The sequence below is a fragment of the Polyergus mexicanus genome, unplaced genomic scaffold, assembly GCF_030449975.1.
Source record: "Polyergus mexicanus isolate NDT 795.1 unplaced genomic scaffold, iyPolMexi1.0 SCAF_4, whole genome shotgun sequence".
Lineage (NCBI taxonomy): Eukaryota > Metazoa > Arthropoda > Insecta > Hymenoptera > Formicidae > Polyergus > Polyergus mexicanus.
Genome location: NW_027223324.1, coordinates 8400052 through 8416924, shown reverse-complemented (window position 1 = coordinate 8416924; position 16873 = coordinate 8400052). Strand labels below are relative to the sequence as shown.

At 32.9% G+C, this 16873-nt stretch overlaps 3 protein-coding genes across 8 annotated transcripts in view; 2 read left to right on the top strand and 1 right to left on the bottom strand.

Annotated features, from left to right (window-relative positions):
- The window catches only part of LOC138932233 (uncharacterized), a 57884-nt gene extending 56789 nt beyond the window's left edge, over positions 1-1095 (bottom strand). The window contains exons 1-2 of the mRNA XM_070293856.1: positions 1024-1095; positions 285-382 (exon numbers count right to left, since the gene is read on the bottom strand). The gene's annotated coding sequence lies outside the window, so the exon portion shown is untranslated. The remainder of the gene's footprint in view (positions 1-284; positions 383-1023) is intronic.
- Positions 1096-1832: 737 nt separating this feature from the next.
- Positions 1833-5223, top strand: LOC138932467 (germ cell nuclear acidic protein). Its single transcript, XM_070294349.1, has 8 exons — positions 1833-3322; positions 3400-3461; positions 3538-3727; positions 3809-3975; positions 4055-4398; positions 4481-4593; positions 4726-4833; positions 4944-5223. Exons 1-8 carry the CDS (start codon positions 1833-1835, stop codon positions 5221-5223), a joined length of 2754 nt encoding a protein of 917 aa, XP_070150450.1.
- Positions 5224-6063: 840 nt separating this feature from the next.
- Positions 6064-16729, top strand: Yem (yemanuclein). 6 transcript variants are annotated; one of them, XR_011446840.1, is made up of 14 exons: positions 6064-6389; positions 9130-9255; positions 9334-9435; positions 9524-9787; positions 9872-10043; positions 10131-10560; positions 10640-10801; positions 10976-11056; positions 11329-11364; positions 11866-11982; positions 12057-12236; positions 13037-14231; positions 15129-15374; positions 15467-15904. XR_011446840.1 is itself a non-coding variant. In XM_070294968.1 (14 exons), exons 1-14 carry the CDS (start codon positions 6195-6197, stop codon positions 16719-16721), a joined length of 3120 nt encoding a protein of 1039 aa, XP_070151069.1. In that variant the 5' UTR covers positions 6064-6194; the 3' UTR covers positions 16722-16729. The 6 variants fall into 6 exon arrangements, 5 of the variants coding, with proteins under 5 accessions (XP_070151069.1, XP_070151066.1, XP_070151067.1 ...); XM_070294968.1 differs by lacking the exons at positions 15129-15374; positions 15467-15904 and adding an exon at positions 16581-16729 and having other exon boundaries at positions 13037-13562; positions 13644-14231; XM_070294965.1 differs by lacking the exons at positions 15129-15374; positions 15467-15904 and adding an exon at positions 16581-16729.
- Positions 16730-16873: the final 144 nt, after the last annotated feature.

Below are 16873 nucleotides of genomic sequence, written 5' to 3'. Positions count from 1 at the left end.
GCTTTGTGCGAATAATATGATAGGTTGGATCCTGATTGAGTTTCATTCTCGTTTGACGGCCGTTTCGGATAGCTTCCGAATTAGAGTTATTGTTGGCGCATTGGTATCTATATCGGATCAGAAGAGTTCTGGCAGACTTGTTCAGATTGCATTAGTTGGACAAAACACTTTCGTACGGGTCTGCACTTTACCGAGAAATAGTATGTATAACATATTTAGTCATACAAAATATGTATTTTCAGATATAACATAAATTTTCTATAACATATATATATATAAATTACCTGCGTTTATGTATGGAAGAAAGTTGAAATCATTTCTCACAAATCCATGTATTTGATCGAAAAATAGCTCCTCGACGCAAACGTGAACTGTATGATATCTGAAAGTGAGATGTTTAAATTTGAAATATATCTCAAGTAAACAATGCATAAAATACACGAATTCAATATAGTAACGCCCTCTACTTCTGACGAAGATTCATATAAAAGACTCAATCGGTAACAACATAAAAGAGGTTGTAGCAGATACAGATTTCAAAATGTTTAGAAAGAAAATTTTCTTTCTGATGTTTTACAGTGGTACATTTAATTTTAGACCGACACAAAAGAGTTCATAATAAAAATGTTTTATATTGTATCGTATAAGTTTAAAGGCACTTCGGTTAAACTTCATTAATTTAAACTATAATTATATTAACTTTTATTAAGAAAATAATACTTGTAGTATTTTGTTAAAAAAAAAATAGAATTTTTAACTTTTTTATTGCTTGACTTATGGAAAAAAGATTAAGAACGATAAATTATATAATCTGAAATTTTGTTGCAGATAATTCTATCAGTTAAATTAATCGCCGATTAGAGATAATAAAAATTTAGTCGAGCGCGTGCGAAGTCATCTTTATAATCTCGTGTGTGTATAATAAAAAAAAAGAGATCAGCATTACTAACAATTGTTAAATTGAATATTATTATTATATATTTATCTCGTAAAAAAGAAAGTGTAGACGGATTATATATTTACCTTCTTTTTATTTCGGGACGCTATTCTCGCCTCCCTTGCTCTTTCCTCTCGAACTTAAGACTTCCAGCCATGATGCACGAATAACTAGATGTTCCTACCTAAAAATGACACTAAGAATCTCTAAGCGATAAAATCACTATTGTAATGGGGGATTTACATTAACGTCCAACATGTCGGTAGCTAAGGACCCTAGAAAATACGATCTGCTATTGGATATCGAAATGTCGAGCGCCAGGAAATGTCTTTTTTCGTGGTGATGTAGCTATCGTTAATTTTATTCGTTTTGTACAGTTGGCAGTAAAGTTTAACGGATAGTAACTGATTTGAAAATTGATGCCATTTATTACATGTGTCGATTATTTTCGTTCAATAATCATGTGTTGTAAATTTTATTTAATAAAAATCGACAGAAACAGTTATTGAAGTAATTGTAATGTGCATAAATATTGTTCATGCGAGTGTGAATATACAACATGTTATAAATCTTATCAAATTCAACTTTTCTTCCAATACATTACATTTGTTATTGGAATTTTTCTAAGTATGTGCCAATTTTTTCTGACGATCCTCCTTTATTTAACATTTATTTTCTTTATTAAAGATCGTCGAGATTACCGTGGAAATTACAAAATGTACTAAAATAAAATCATGAAAAATAACGAAAATTACAAAATATAAGTGATCATTTAAAGATAACATGTTTTATATTTATAAAAAGCCCTTTATCACACATATAAATATACATATTAAAAATTATTTAAAATTATAAATCTTTTTTCAGAGTTCTGTGAATGAGAAAATAACTAAAAATGGCATCTAATTGCAACATGAGGGACTTTGTGAGTGACTCACAAAACTTTACATTACGACTCTCTGGAGACTCTATTATTGAAGATACACAAGATCTTGTTGCAATCAGTAAGATAAAAGATAAGGATAATATTATTGTGATTAGTGATTCTAGTTCTGGCTCATCACCTGAGTATAATGACAAATCAAAATGGAAATTCAATTCTGATAAGAATAAGGAAGAAAAGTACCAGAGATTATATTTTCTGGATACTTCTCCCCCAGAGAGTGAACAAGAAAAATCTAATTTGCCATGCAAACGGGTTGTCAGATCTAACAATAAATCTCCAGATAGAAAATATATAAATAAAACTACGATACAAATTAATAAGGTATCTTATACTTCTGATGAAACTGCTAGCAATGGCAGTATAAATCATGACAGAAAGGACCAAATAAATAAATATAATGATAAAAAATCCTATGAAAGTCCTATATTAATGTTTTCAGAGAAAAAAAAGATGGATCCAAAAATGAAACAAAATGTTAAAAAGGCAAATGAAGTAATTAAGCCAAATCATGCTATCTATAGTGATAGTTCCAATGTTCCTAGCAGAATAAATAAATTTCCAGCTTGTGATACTCCACAACAAAATAAAATAGAAAAAATCAAACTCACAAAGCAAGATACTCACAAAATTTTGAGAAATATAAAGTCCACGCAGGTTGTGTATGATTCTCCCAGAGAAAAAAAAGAAATCAATGTAATAATTGATGAGAGCACAGATGAAGATGTAATGCATCCAGCTATATCAGCTAGTTATAATCAAAAAATTAAGCACAATCTTAATGATAGTCTTGATGTTATTGATACAAGTCTTAAGGATGATATTGTTAATTCACAAATGGATTTGTTGAAACCATACAAAACATATAGTAAATTTCTTGACATACTAAGGAAAAAGGACCTTCATGAATCTTTATCTGAAAAGAAGAAAAGACAAATTGTAGAGTGGTTGACAAATTCGCCTGATGTTCTAAGCGATAGTTCTTGCAGTAATATACCTCTGAGTATTAGAAATAGCATAGATTCTGGAAATAGCAGTCTAGAAAAATTAGAACTGAACTATGAAACTCCAAATAATAGAGGAAGAATCAACAAAGTACAAACTGACAAGAAACAAACCACAATTGTTAATTCTGACAAAGTGATTAATTCATTCTTGACGCATCAAACTACAATTGATAAATATTTTAAAAACTCTAACAATGATATTTCTAAGTTTTATACACCAGCTAGACCAAAATCTTTGCTGAAAGCGCATACTGACAAGAAAGTTTCTTCTTCAGTAGTAAATACACCTGAAAAGGCAGATATAATGAACTGTGTAGATATTTTAGATAAACTTTATGGTAATTCGTGGAGAGATAAAGCTAATGCATTATTACCAACAACTGAACCACGAAAGACATCTAATCAACCAATAAATAGAATTATCCAAACAGAACGGTGATTTACATTTTTATGTGTAATGGTTTATTTTAATAAAACAGAAAACATGTCTAATAAATTATACTTTTTTGCAGGAAACCTACATCAAAGAATAAATATTATATAACAGATTCGGATTCAGATAAATCTGACTTTGGTGAGAATTATGTTTCATCGTGTTTTATTAAAATTTGATTTGCTGTTATAATTTTCTCTAAAAAATTTGGTTTTAGTTAAAAATAATGTTAAATTAAATCGAAGGAATATTCAACAAAAACAAAAAGAAATAGACAGTTTTATTAATGATGAATCGTTATCAAGTAGTGATAGCGAGAGTTTATATCACACTGCATTAACAAATCCTAGAACTTCTACAAATAGTATGGCATCTAAACCTATGACAGTACCAGCTTCAATTAAAAGGTATATGTATATTATATTTGTCATTTATATTGATAAAGATACTCAGTTTAATCATATAAACATATTATTTTTTTGGTGCAGACTTCAAGTAATATGTGATACCGACACTGAGGATGAAAATGATAAATTTAGCAATTCCAAGAAAAATCTAGGCAGAAGAAGATTATCATTTAGCGATGATGAAAGTTCTAACACAAGTGAATTTGATCCCGGAGATTATGTACCACCAAAAAATATATGTAAAAAAGGTAAGAAATATCAACAAAATTTCTTTAATTTCAATAAAATATACATTTAATGTTAAAATAACCTGATATACACTTTTAGAAGTTATTAGGGCCCCTTTACAATCCAAATTTAGATCAATTGCAACAGATAAATCTGTAGGATACAAAAGCTTTTTGACATCTTTGTCAAGTACGATTCCGATAAATAACATTCATCCAGATGCAAAAAAATATATATTGAATTATAAAACTAATAAGGAAGAATTATGTAAAGAATTGTATAAATTGTACAATGAGAAAGTATTCGACAACCAGTTGCCTCAAGACATGCCAATTGAATGGAGCATTCGTCTGACAGGAACTGCTGGATACTGTTCCAGCAAAAAAATTGTAAAAACTCTTAGTGGTGTCATTAGATGTTCAAGAATTGTATTAGCAACAAAGGTATATTCTTTGTTTTATTTTTTATATGTATATGTGGATATAATCGATCAAGCATAATTGAGGAATAAAATATGTTTTATAGGTTTTGGATACACCAGAGAGATTAAGAGATACTTTGATTCATGAGATGTGTCATGCTGCAGCTTGGCTAATAAATAATGTTAAGGATTGTCATGGGCCCTGTTGGAGAAAATGGTACATTATCTTGCAATGCTTTTAATTGACAAATAACTCGAATATATAATTAAGTAATATCTTAAATTTTATAATAAAATAACATTATTATAATCTTCATTGTGCAAAGCATATAATTAATTTTTATTATAGGGCTCATAAAGCAATGAAGACATTTCCTGAATTGCCACCAATTACTGTATGTCATAATTACAAAATTAAAACTAAATATACATATCGATGCAGAGGATGTGGATACAGGTAACAAATTTTGTAGTTTGTGTGTCAAATTTTGAGTATAATAAAAATTTATTCCCTCTCTTTGTTCCTAATTTCTATTTACTATTATTGATTTATGTTATTCGTTGCAGTATCGGAAGACATTCAAAATCCTTGGATATTGAAAGAAAAAGGTGTGGCCATTGTTTGGGAAAGTTTGAATTGTTAATTAATAAAACGACTAAGTCTGGCATTAAGCAAGTGGAAACTCCAAAGAGAGAACCTTCTGGTTTCGCACTTTATGTGAAGCAGAATTATAATTCAGTGAAAAAAGAGAAAAATAATATAAAACATACTGATGTGATGAAGATTTTAGGTCAGCAATTTTCGGCAATTAAAATAGCAAAGAATGATAATATACCTAGCAATTAAGAATGATCTACAGAAATGCCTGGTTGAATATTGAATTTATATAATCAAATATTTTACGATCACTTTCAGAAATTGGATATAATTGTCCGTTTTATAACGTATAATAGGATTTTTAATAGATATATTTAACAGATTTTACTAAGTTGGCAAGTTGTATATATTTAGATCTCTGTAATTCTGCATAATATGTAATTACAGAGATTATAAATGTATGCAATTACAATGTATATATATACAATTATATTTTAAAACTGATATGCTACTTACTATATTGCAGGAACTTGAGAGAATATGAAATATTTTATACATATAATATAGATAATATTTAAAGACGCATACAAGTATTTTTACATGTTTATGATAATATTAAATGTCATAACTAAGACTTGTAGCAGTGTTTATAATGAAGTGTATTTAAGAATTTTCTCATGAAATGTTAATTTATATCAAATCCGTATAAATTCCTTAAACTGATACCTTTTAACTTTACTGACATCTTTTTTAAAACTGTCAAATTGTTAGATTACTAGCTTTATTCTTTATTCGTTATATTTTCAGCCTCTATGAGACACAGTGTACCACGTACTTGTCACTCGTCACATTTAATCTCTGAAGTCAACAATCATAGATGCATAGACATCTAGATGTGGACATTTCGCGCGCGTGCGCGAATACGTCCAAACTTGGTATAACTTCATATCTTAAGGCGCGTTTACGAAACCAAAGGTATTCATGACGTCTATTATGTTATTGGGAACGCGTTTTAAGGCAAAAGATAGCGCAGGCGCGTTGTCATCGCGGTGCGTCAGTAGCGCACTCTAAAAACAGTCGAGCCGAAGATGGCGACTTGTGAGCGGTGGTGTTCGCGCGGTGTTTAGGTCGGGAGAGAGTAAGAGAGGGTATCATGTTGCCGCGGTCGCAGTGTCCGCAGTGTTTCTGTGATCCGCGTTAGGCTCGGTGCAAATGTAGGAATGTCAGAGGCGAAACGGGTACCCCTGCAGACCCTGGAGTTCCCGGAGTCCCTGGGCCACGCGACAAAGAAGGAGAAAAAGGGGAATATGGGCAAGCAGCTCGCGCCCTCCTTCCGCTTCACGCTCACCCTGCCTGAGTCGAACGAGAAGACATGCCCCGAGTTCAACTATGCACAGCTCCTCAAAACGGCCGAGGTAGGATCCCGTGCGATTAACTTGTTCCCGTCGTGGCAAAAGGGGAAAACAAAAGACCGTATGTGTCAAGTCCGTGACACGCGGCGAGAACATACGGAGAGAGGAGAGAAAGAGAGAAGAAGAGATCGTGCGCGTGTATCTATTGACGGGAAATATCACGGAGAGATAGCGATTACGGAAAAGCGCGAGAGAATTGCTCGTGACGTTTGACCGCTTCGGCGCGTCGCTGACGCGATTGTCACGCGGTTCGTTTTCGCGCGACATGTGCTGGTCATTCCATCCGTCGCATCCATCCGCATAACGTAAAGACGTCGTCGACACGATGGCTGAGAACGGACGAAAACTGCTCCTTGATCGATTCGCGGTCCCCGTCGAGCCGAATCCGCGCGTTGTCAACGTCATCGTTGCGGGGCCAACATATGCACGAGGCTGTCACGAGGTTGCTGCGCCTCAAGTTTTGCGGCTAAAGGAAACGCGCCTTTCTCTTTCAAGCGAAAACGCGGCATTCTTCTTCACGCGGCCCTTTTGCTCGTAAAACGTCTATACGAGAAGTTGCCATTGCGCGACACCATCCTGCGTTTCATCTCTCTTCATTTTTCTTCTCTCTCTCTCTCTCTTTCTCTCTCGGTTCTTCTCGTGAAAAAGAAAGAAACACGACGGCGATGCCTTATTCGTTTGTGTGTAGCGTCTATGCCGGTCTATTTCGCAAGCCACGTATTCTCTTTCGTTAGTATTGTATGAAGAAGGAGGATAGATCGGAGAGAGGAAGAGAAAGAGAGATGGATAGAGAAATAGCGCGCGACATATGTCGTAAACGTGTGTGCGTCGCGCGGGGTCTCTTATTTCACGCGCGCGCGAGAGAGAGCATGTTGCGGGCTCTCTTTTCTGAATTGTAGATCGATGCACTGGAAGAGACTCGTGACCGCCGACACGTTTCAAATACGCCGCTTGAAACGTATGTCGTGCACTTTCGCGATCCACCCTTCCCCTCCCTTCCTTCCCTTATATATGTATAAAATAGATAAAATTTAATCTAATGTTTTTTTTTGGGGTTTTTTTTTTTTTTAATATAGTAATGAATAATTGATGCCGAAGTTTGTTCCTGTCGAGAAAGTACATAATAAATACATATCCGAAATAATAACAAGATAGATAATATTATATTATTCGAGGCATTTTCTCTAGCCTCTAATCGAACTAACAGTATTATTTATGTGCATAGAGTATTATTTATAATGTGGGCACAGTGTCACTCAATACGTATGCATCGTCTAGGATTTCGGATATCCTGATACACATATACATATGTTCACAAAATATGTATATATTCAAATGATTGATGGACAAGCATTTAGGACTATAAAGAAATGTATACGGTTTATATCGAGATAATTACTTTTGTTTTTGTTTTTTTCGCAGAATGCATGAGATTGTGACAAAATTTATTTAAAATATATTTATTAATATGTAAAAAAATTAAAAAATGCACAAGGACGTGATTAATTGTAAGATTGAATGTTGTTTCGGCGTCTCTTTCTGTTCTGTTTTGGTCGCGCACGTGTTTCGAAAGCGCGATACAAATCACCTGCGAATCTAATTTCGAAAAAACGAGGCGCGTACTTTGAAAATTTATAATGTAAAATTGCTCGGTAATCTTCACATTTTAAATTACTCTCGATTTTATATCGTGCAATTAAATGTAGAATAAATATTCGCAATTGAAAATTCAATAGATTTTATCTTGTCTTTATCTGATCATGACAAAATTCCGTATTTACAGATACAAATTTAATGAAAGTGGTTTGCTTTATCAAATTGTTTCTCTCTTCCTTCCTTCCTCTTTTTCTCTTTATTTCTCTCTCTCTCTCTCTGTTTACTGTTTTCCGACCATATGGCACGCTACAATATGATATGCGCTCTTCTTTAATTTAATATTCTGCTTTAAATTTTATCAATCTGTTAAACGCACGTGGAAACCCCGTTACTAGGTCAGGCTAGTTGCATGTTTTTATTAAGAATTCCGACAATAATTGTGAAGTGATATGTTGCGAGAAAAAGATAAAGCGATATATTATACAGTCAGCAATATATAATATTTCATTGATTGATTGAGCGATTGAATAATTAATTCGGACGCAGTTGATATAATTGATTCGAACGAGATGTCTGTGTTAAAGGTAAAGATAATCGTTTCTCGAATATCAACAATTGCATCGTTGGCAAGATCAATCACTCGATTCAGCGTCCCAGTATCAGGCAATCAGGAGGCCACAAGAGGTGGTTCGCGACCGTGACACGTACATACAAAAGTTTTAGTTGCTGTATGTGCTCCTGGTATCGGTGAACATATCGAGCACCCTTTCAGAGACAATTCATATCTCCGTTTTTAGAATTATTTTACCTTCTCTATCGTATTCGAGAGACTTTTATGCGTTTTTGTTCTTTCCATATTTTCGCAAATTGAGACGTGTTTTATTATTATATAAATATATATGTATAAATGTTTGTGTGAGTCAGATGTTAATATGGACGTATGGAATGGGAGCTTGCACATAAATATAACATGTTAAATTAAATGCAGTATATTCTCTCTGATCAATCTATATTTTTTATAAATTAGTGAAAATAATAGAGAGAATCGAGAGCGCGCAATTTATTATTGATAATGAGCGTGGTTTGCGCGAGCGCATAATAATATTATATTCGATAGCAATTACGAATGAATATATTTATTCTGCAGAAAAAACGAAGAAAAGAGCAAAAGGACGGGGATGAAAATGCGACCAACGGATTGGACCCATTCGATGATGATGATGATGATGAGGATAAGCTTAGAGACATGGCAAAACGATTCGAAGCGAAATATGTATGTTGACATGCATAAAATTGATTTTGATCGAATCTATAAATTCGATTTTAATATGTATGTTGCATTGATTTTTAGGGAACAACTACTACGGGGAAAAAAAAGCACAAATATGATGAATATGTAGATTTGGGCGCAGGATATGACGAAAACGATTCCTTTATCGACAATACTGACGCTGTATGTTAAAGTTTCTATTTTATATATATATATAATTTCGAGAAGATAAATTTTTTTATATATAATTCTGTTAATATTTTTTCGATAGTATGATGAAATCGTACCCGAAGAAATGACTACAGCGCACGGAGGTTTCTACATTAATTGTGGAGCCCTTGAATTTAGAGCAGCTGATAGACATACGTTAGTTCATAATAATAATAATAACAACAATAGTGACGATGAGGAAAGCAGCGAAAGCAGCGAGGAAGACACCGAAGATGTAGATAGCCCTAAAAGAATAGATAAGCGAACCATTAGTTCATCTGATGACGACGAGACAGAGGATATTACCAGTGATAACCCGCGAAAAGTAATTGACAAATATATGATATTAGTTATCGTTAGTTTTCTTAAATTTGATTTTGAATAACATAATGGGTTTTTTTTTTTAAAGAGACGGAAAGTTGAAGAAAGCGGTGAAAAAAAAAGTAACCACGAAAATAACAAAAAACGGAAGAAACCACCAAATCATCAAACTCAAGATGTACAACAAAATTCTCAACAAGATTTAGATCTTTTGAGACGGAAAGAGAAGAATGAGACTACAGATGCTGAGGGTGGCACAGGTAATTTCTCATTATATGTCGTTCTTATTCTAGTTATTAAAAATATCCGATTTACATGTATTATGTGCGATAATTTTATGATTTTAGCTTCAGAAGATCAAGAGGAGAAGAAAAAGCCCGATAAACTAGAAAAAAGTAAGACAAATGAAAAAAAGTTTGATCTAAAGAAATTCGAGAAGAAATCGTCCAATAGTAATGGATACGATGCGAAAAAGATAGATTTAAAAAGATTGTGTGGTAAAGATAGCAACATTGACGATGCGATAGAAAGCGTTGTCAACGCAGCTAGAGGAGTCGAAGATGATTCGAGTCGTGATACAACGGATTCGGGAAAATCTCGCGTTTGTCTTTATGTCGAATCTGATGGAGAGGAGATGGAAAATAAAGAAGCGTCTTTGCCTGAAAATCTTCCCGAGGATATAAAAGAAATAGTGAATAAATTAAAGGTTCAAGCGGAGAATAGCAAAGACAGCAAGAGCAAGTTTTTCAATAGCGCGATTAACGAAGTACTTTTTAAGTAAGTTTCTATATTATATATAAATTTTAAAAATTACGAATCACATAAAAGATATTCTAAGACTCGTTACTTTTTACAGTCTAGAGAAGAAATTACGAATGTTGAATTTGCCTAGCATAAGATTACAAACTTATGGTCATCTAGTGCGTTTTTTGCCCTGTAGCAAGATTACTCTTCTCAGCAGGGCAAAGAAGCTTTATTTAAAAGACGCTGAACACAGAGTGAATGAACCGATGCAAAAGTAAGATTGCAACTGTATATATATATATAATAAGCTTTTTTATAGAAAAACTTAGTTTTTTAAAGATGGATTCAGAAAGAGGTTGCGATATAACATATATAAAACTTTTAATACATAAATAATTTCTTATATTTAAAAAAATTCCGATTTTGGCAAAATTTGTTAACCTTGCAGATTAAAAACGCTGATTGATAATGTCATGCCATCAGTTATGGACAAATACATGAAGGAGTGTCAGAAGGTTGCTGATGAAAAGTGAGTAGTTTTATTATCTCATGCATATTTAATAATTCGATATATTACAGCTTTTATTTTTAATTTTTGCAACAAAGGTATATACTATTTTTGCTTTAATGATAACTTATTTTGTTAATAATGAAAACTATTAGTTTGAATTATTAATATTAAATATAATCTTAAACATGTAATTGAATAGAGAAAAAATCCAGTTTTTCAGCATTAGTACATATAAATCTACAGTTTATAATTTTTTAAATATAAACTTATTGTAATTTTTTATTTCTCAGTCCTCAATTATACTGGGAGATATATCGGTACTGTTGGTAAGGCGCCCCTCGTAAGAGGAAACCCTTTCTATGCTCGCCTCTCCGACTGCTCTTTCTCTTTATCTTCTTGCTGTCTTTTATTTTTTTTTCCTTAATCTATTCATGCTTATATGCTTTTGCTCTTTTAATTATTGATCAAACACCCATACAATCAATTATGTTCTCATATGGAGGAAAAGACATTTTATTACTTAACCATCATTATTCTTCTCATTACGTTATTGAGAAAGCAGAGGAAGATGCGGGGCTTTTTATCATCAGTATCAATGTTTAGTTCTCATCACTAGCATCATCTTTTATATCAACCGAAAAAAATTACGCATTTGACATGAGACACAATTCGACGATTAGATGATTTGATCATGTTATTATCAAAAAGAAGATTAAGATCGAGGAATTCTGTCACAACAAATGCTAATCATCATTCTTTGTCATCGCGATATCATGAAATTTTGTAATATTATCTTTGTTCGAATGTAATCGATCAATCAATTTCAGGGGCTTTGAAGGATCTCCTGCAGATGCAGAGAGTAGTGATGAAGAAGATGGTTCCTCTAAAAATACAGAAAAACCGAAAATACCACGAAAACGATTTCCATGGACTGATGAAGCCAAGTACATTATAAAAAATATCACTTATGTGTGTATTCTATTGTATTTACATATACAAATATAAATATTCATTTCAGGAAACTAGTCCTTGAAATTGCTAATGCCAGAAGACATTATTTCAAAATTCTCAGACCGAGAAAGGAGAGTATGGAATCATTTGTTGCCACCTTTATGGATACTAATGTTTTGCCATTGTGGCCAGCTGGTTGTGTACGATTGCAGACTTTGTTAAAATATGCTAGTCCTGTTGAACCTGTGTAAGTACTAGATTACAGTATTATTATATATTATATTTACTCTCTCTGATATATGTGTACATACACACACACGCGCGCGTGTATATATATACATGTATCAATTTATCTCTCTATAAATGTGTGATAAAAAGACTTTTGCTATTTGTGCTTTGCTTTGCGCATGAAATTACCTATACCCTATTGTAATTTTTTTCATTTTCACAAAGGTGAAAAGAATATATATGTATACCTGAAAAGAGTAAGATCTTTGAAGATTTATTTTACTAATTTTTTTGCAAATTTCGCGATTTGAAGAAAAAACCAAAAGATTTGGCACGTTATCCTCACATGATGTCAAGTAGGTAATCGATCGCTTCATCATTTGATCATTGTATGTTTTAGGTGATTGTAGTGGATTAATACTGAATTTCTACTTCTTCACTCATTAAAGGATTCCTAGAAAAAAGTCGTATTCTGCAAGAATCATATTTAATTTAATGCATTTGTATAGACTATGAGATTGACTCGTATGCAAATATTTAATGTCAATATCAAATTGTTTCTTTTTTTTGACTGCTTCCTTAATTTCTTATACATTAGCAAAGATCGCTCAAATTATTTGTATTTATTTGTATTCAGCATAAACATTTTTGTTTTATTATTATTTATTTATTTATTTATCATTAAATATGTACACAAAAAATATTTTACGCTTTTGTTTGTTATTACACACACACACGCTTGGCTTCTTCCTAATATTTATGTAATTCTTTGATGTCGGTATTTATACATTGCTGTATATCAAATTAATATGATTTTAGCATTAAGAAGAAATTGAAAAAATCAAAAGAACTGGCCAATGCAAATAATATTGCCACTTCTGGGAATATTCAAATTTGCAATTCCGTTGCAAAGAATGATATGGCAAATGCGAATAATGTTTCGTCTCAAGAAAACGAGAAGATAAATGTATCCAAAATTCAAATTAGTGGTGAAAATTCAACGAACTTTGCAAGCCAAGCGATAGCGAAATCTAACGACATCAGTGCCGATAAGAAGCAACATAGTAGTAAACATAAAGATAAACATGTGGAAAATAATGCGAGTCAGCAACAGGACAGCGCTATTGTCACCATCAATAATTCTACAGTTGGAAAAATTTCCGTCGTACCTACAGCACAACTAATGGCTCAAAAACCAGTTAAGAGTCATATTGAAAAATTTAATCTCATGGATCTAACCAGCAGCTCTCTATCTATCACACCTGTTAATGATTATCACAAATCATCAGCAAAGACAACCGAAACGAAGAAAGATGTAGTTTCCATTACAGCATGTCCGGAACCCGTGAGTCATTCTAAACCAAACGAAATTTCTCAAACTGGACATCATTCCATGTATAGACAAGATTCCTATTCGTCAGCACAGGTATTGAAGCACAGGTTCCTGCAGGAGAATGCTGATGTTAAATGTGAAAAGAGATTAGACGATAAAGATGTTGACACGATGGTTAATAAGACTGACAAGAAGGACAAGAGAAGGGAACGATGTGTAGAGGTTAAGCACAAATTGTTACACGACCCGAAAAAAAGGAAGAAGGATCAGAAGGTGATTGAGATAGGGCCTATTACCCAAGATGTAGTGCCTATGCCACAGCAAACGACTCTTTCAAAGGAGGAACAGGAACAAAGACAAAATGAGGAAACGATCGCTGCAACTAATTTTCTCAGCCAGATCATAAATGATGATTCCTTGCCGCGGGGATTAACAGATAAACGGAAAGATGGTTTTATTACAGATGATGCTTTAGGAAATATGGTACAACCGACAGAACAGGAAAAAGATGTTCAGATGGTAATGAGATCGTTAAAGGAATTACAAGAGTTACAAGAAATGAAATACTCCCCCAGTAATTCGCCAGTCAGTAATACCACTCAAAAGCCTGGTAAATCAAACGCATCGTACATTACTTATCAGGAGGAATATCAACGATTATACCTCAAGAAGGAGGATAAGGTAAGATCTAAGGAAGAAGCGCAATGGTAAAAATTATATCCGTTTGAAGCGTGAATTATGAACACTTGCGACGATTAGTTATTACTTTCACGAGAGATAATAGGCGGGACTCTCGATATTTATATAATTATGTTTCTTTTCATATAAACGATTGAGCGAAAGCTGACCGGAACTTCTTCCATTTATACGCCACTATTGGTGAAAAAGAGCATGCAACAGTCGAATATAGCAATTATATTGTGTGCGGTGTAAGAATTTTGAAATATTTTCAAATAAAAACCGCCAAATTATGTATATAATTCGCTAGCGGTAGTGTCGGTTGTATATGTACAGAACAATTATAAATTATAAAACTCTAGAGTATTCGAAAGAAATGCGAAGACTGAGCGAACAACGAGTGAACAGCAAACGTGAAATTATATATATTTAAAGTTTTCTTTCATGTATCACATTATAATCAGATATGAATTAAATGCTATCGAAACATTTTGTTTGCATTCGTTTTGGCATATGTATTTCTAAAACATTTGTAACGAAAATTTTCACACTTGCTGTTCGTTTCTAATTCGTTCAGTGTACATACATTTTAATAAATATCTGTATATAAGTGAGCAGCGCGTCCAATCGTCTCCGTGAATTGGGTGGTCACATGAATTTTATTTTCATTCATTCGACAAATCGCCTGATTTTTTTATTGTTATTTTTTACCAGTAATTGATGTCTATATAATATTCTCAGCTATGCATATGACACTTTGTTTTAATTATAAACATAGGGATTAAGTGCTTCCTTTTTTTTTAAATAAATACTGCCACAATGTGGGAGGGGCGGATTATTAATGTAATACAGTAACCATTTACTTTATATCTTATATTTTTTGACCACCCTGTGTCACAGAGCAAGAAAAAGGTGTATATTGTTCCTTTTTGCGTTTCAACTGTTATTATCATGATAATATATGTTATACGTCAACAAAGAGGGAGAAGAAAGTTCAATTTGGAATATATCTTCTGAAAATTTAATGAAATTATATTATTGCCTTCCAAATTTTTATGGATAAAAAACGGATAAGCGATTGTATGGAACTAATCAAAATGAAACCATAGTATCAGATTTGTGTTTTTGCAGAAGTAAAAAGTCAAGGTACAATAAGATACTTCCACTACATTATTTTTATCCTAAATTTTTTTTTCTTTTAACATCACAATAAAATATTTGTATCTTCAATACTATAGAGTGTTGGAGGATGGAGTGCGATTATTATTAGATTAATTCAAGAATGTATGTGCGAGCATTTATTGCTTTCTCAATTGCAAATTTGTGTGGCTCATATACGGCTTGACTGAGTAATAGACATAATAGATAGCGTGGAAGAGGAGAGAGGAGCAAGAATGCAAAAAAATAGAGAATGCCAGAGAGTAATGTTTGAAAAGAGAAAGAGAGAGAGTGAGAGAGACAACTAGATTATTTTTGGAACACATAAAGATGACGACTAATACTGTATTATATACCATATACCTTACCCTCCTCTCCTCCCATCTTATCCTTACGATACTTAGAATACGGTTAAACGTATTGTACAATTCCGTATTGAGAATTTTCACTAAGACGACTTTTAAAATATAAGTTTTGAATATTTTTTACAAAAGTTATACGATTTTTCTACCCTTTTCTTCAATATTTCATAGATTATTGTGATATATATTGTGATATACATCATTAATATCTCTTTTTATTACAGTTTTTCTTTCTGTTTACAATTTATTCTGTTCACTGATAAATACAGTATGCGAAAAGATCCAACGCTGTCATGAATAGTGTATATGTTAAAAGCGAAATTTCTGAAATTTTATAAACTGTACTTGGATTACTATTAATTATATTTTCTGTTATATAACAAGTTATTCCGTTGACTTACCAGAATTTTCTGCTTGTAAATTTAAAATGTTATCATAAAATATAAAATGCATCATCGTTATATAGACGTTGATAGCATTCGTGCAAGTTCGAAAAATCCATTCGAATTCTGAATCTAATAATTTCTTCTCAATCATTTTATAATAATTATTACTCTTGATTTTTATTCTTACGTTGTGTCATTTTCCAAGACAATTTCAGAATGAAACAGAATGGTTCGTTTGTTCTTTCGAAATTGCAAGATTTGCAACATAATATTTACCAAGTGTCCCGGAATTACCGAATGCATCGTGACACTTTTATTACAGAAACGAGATATATCCCTCTTACAATTCGCACTTTGCCGAATATTATATTACCTACAATTATTTTTATCAATTTATCTCAAAAATATTATCTAACTAATCTGATTCCATATTTATTTGCTTCTAGGATTTGAGTCGGCACGCGATTGGAAAGGATAAAATCCAAATCCAATCTCACACACTGCCATGTCCTGTATTATCAATCGTGCGCGCGTATTCGGAAAAAGTTCAGCCTATCGTCGAGTATCGTCGCTACGATCGCAGATGATCGTGACGTAACGCGACTCAGCGCTCGAAGAGCTGGCGGGGGTGACGGAAGGGCAGAGAGGAGACAGCGGTCTGATGTGTGACCTTGCAGTGTTTGTAAACAGACACACGTTGCCGTCGCGAACTGTTACGAAGGATCGCCATCGCGAACCA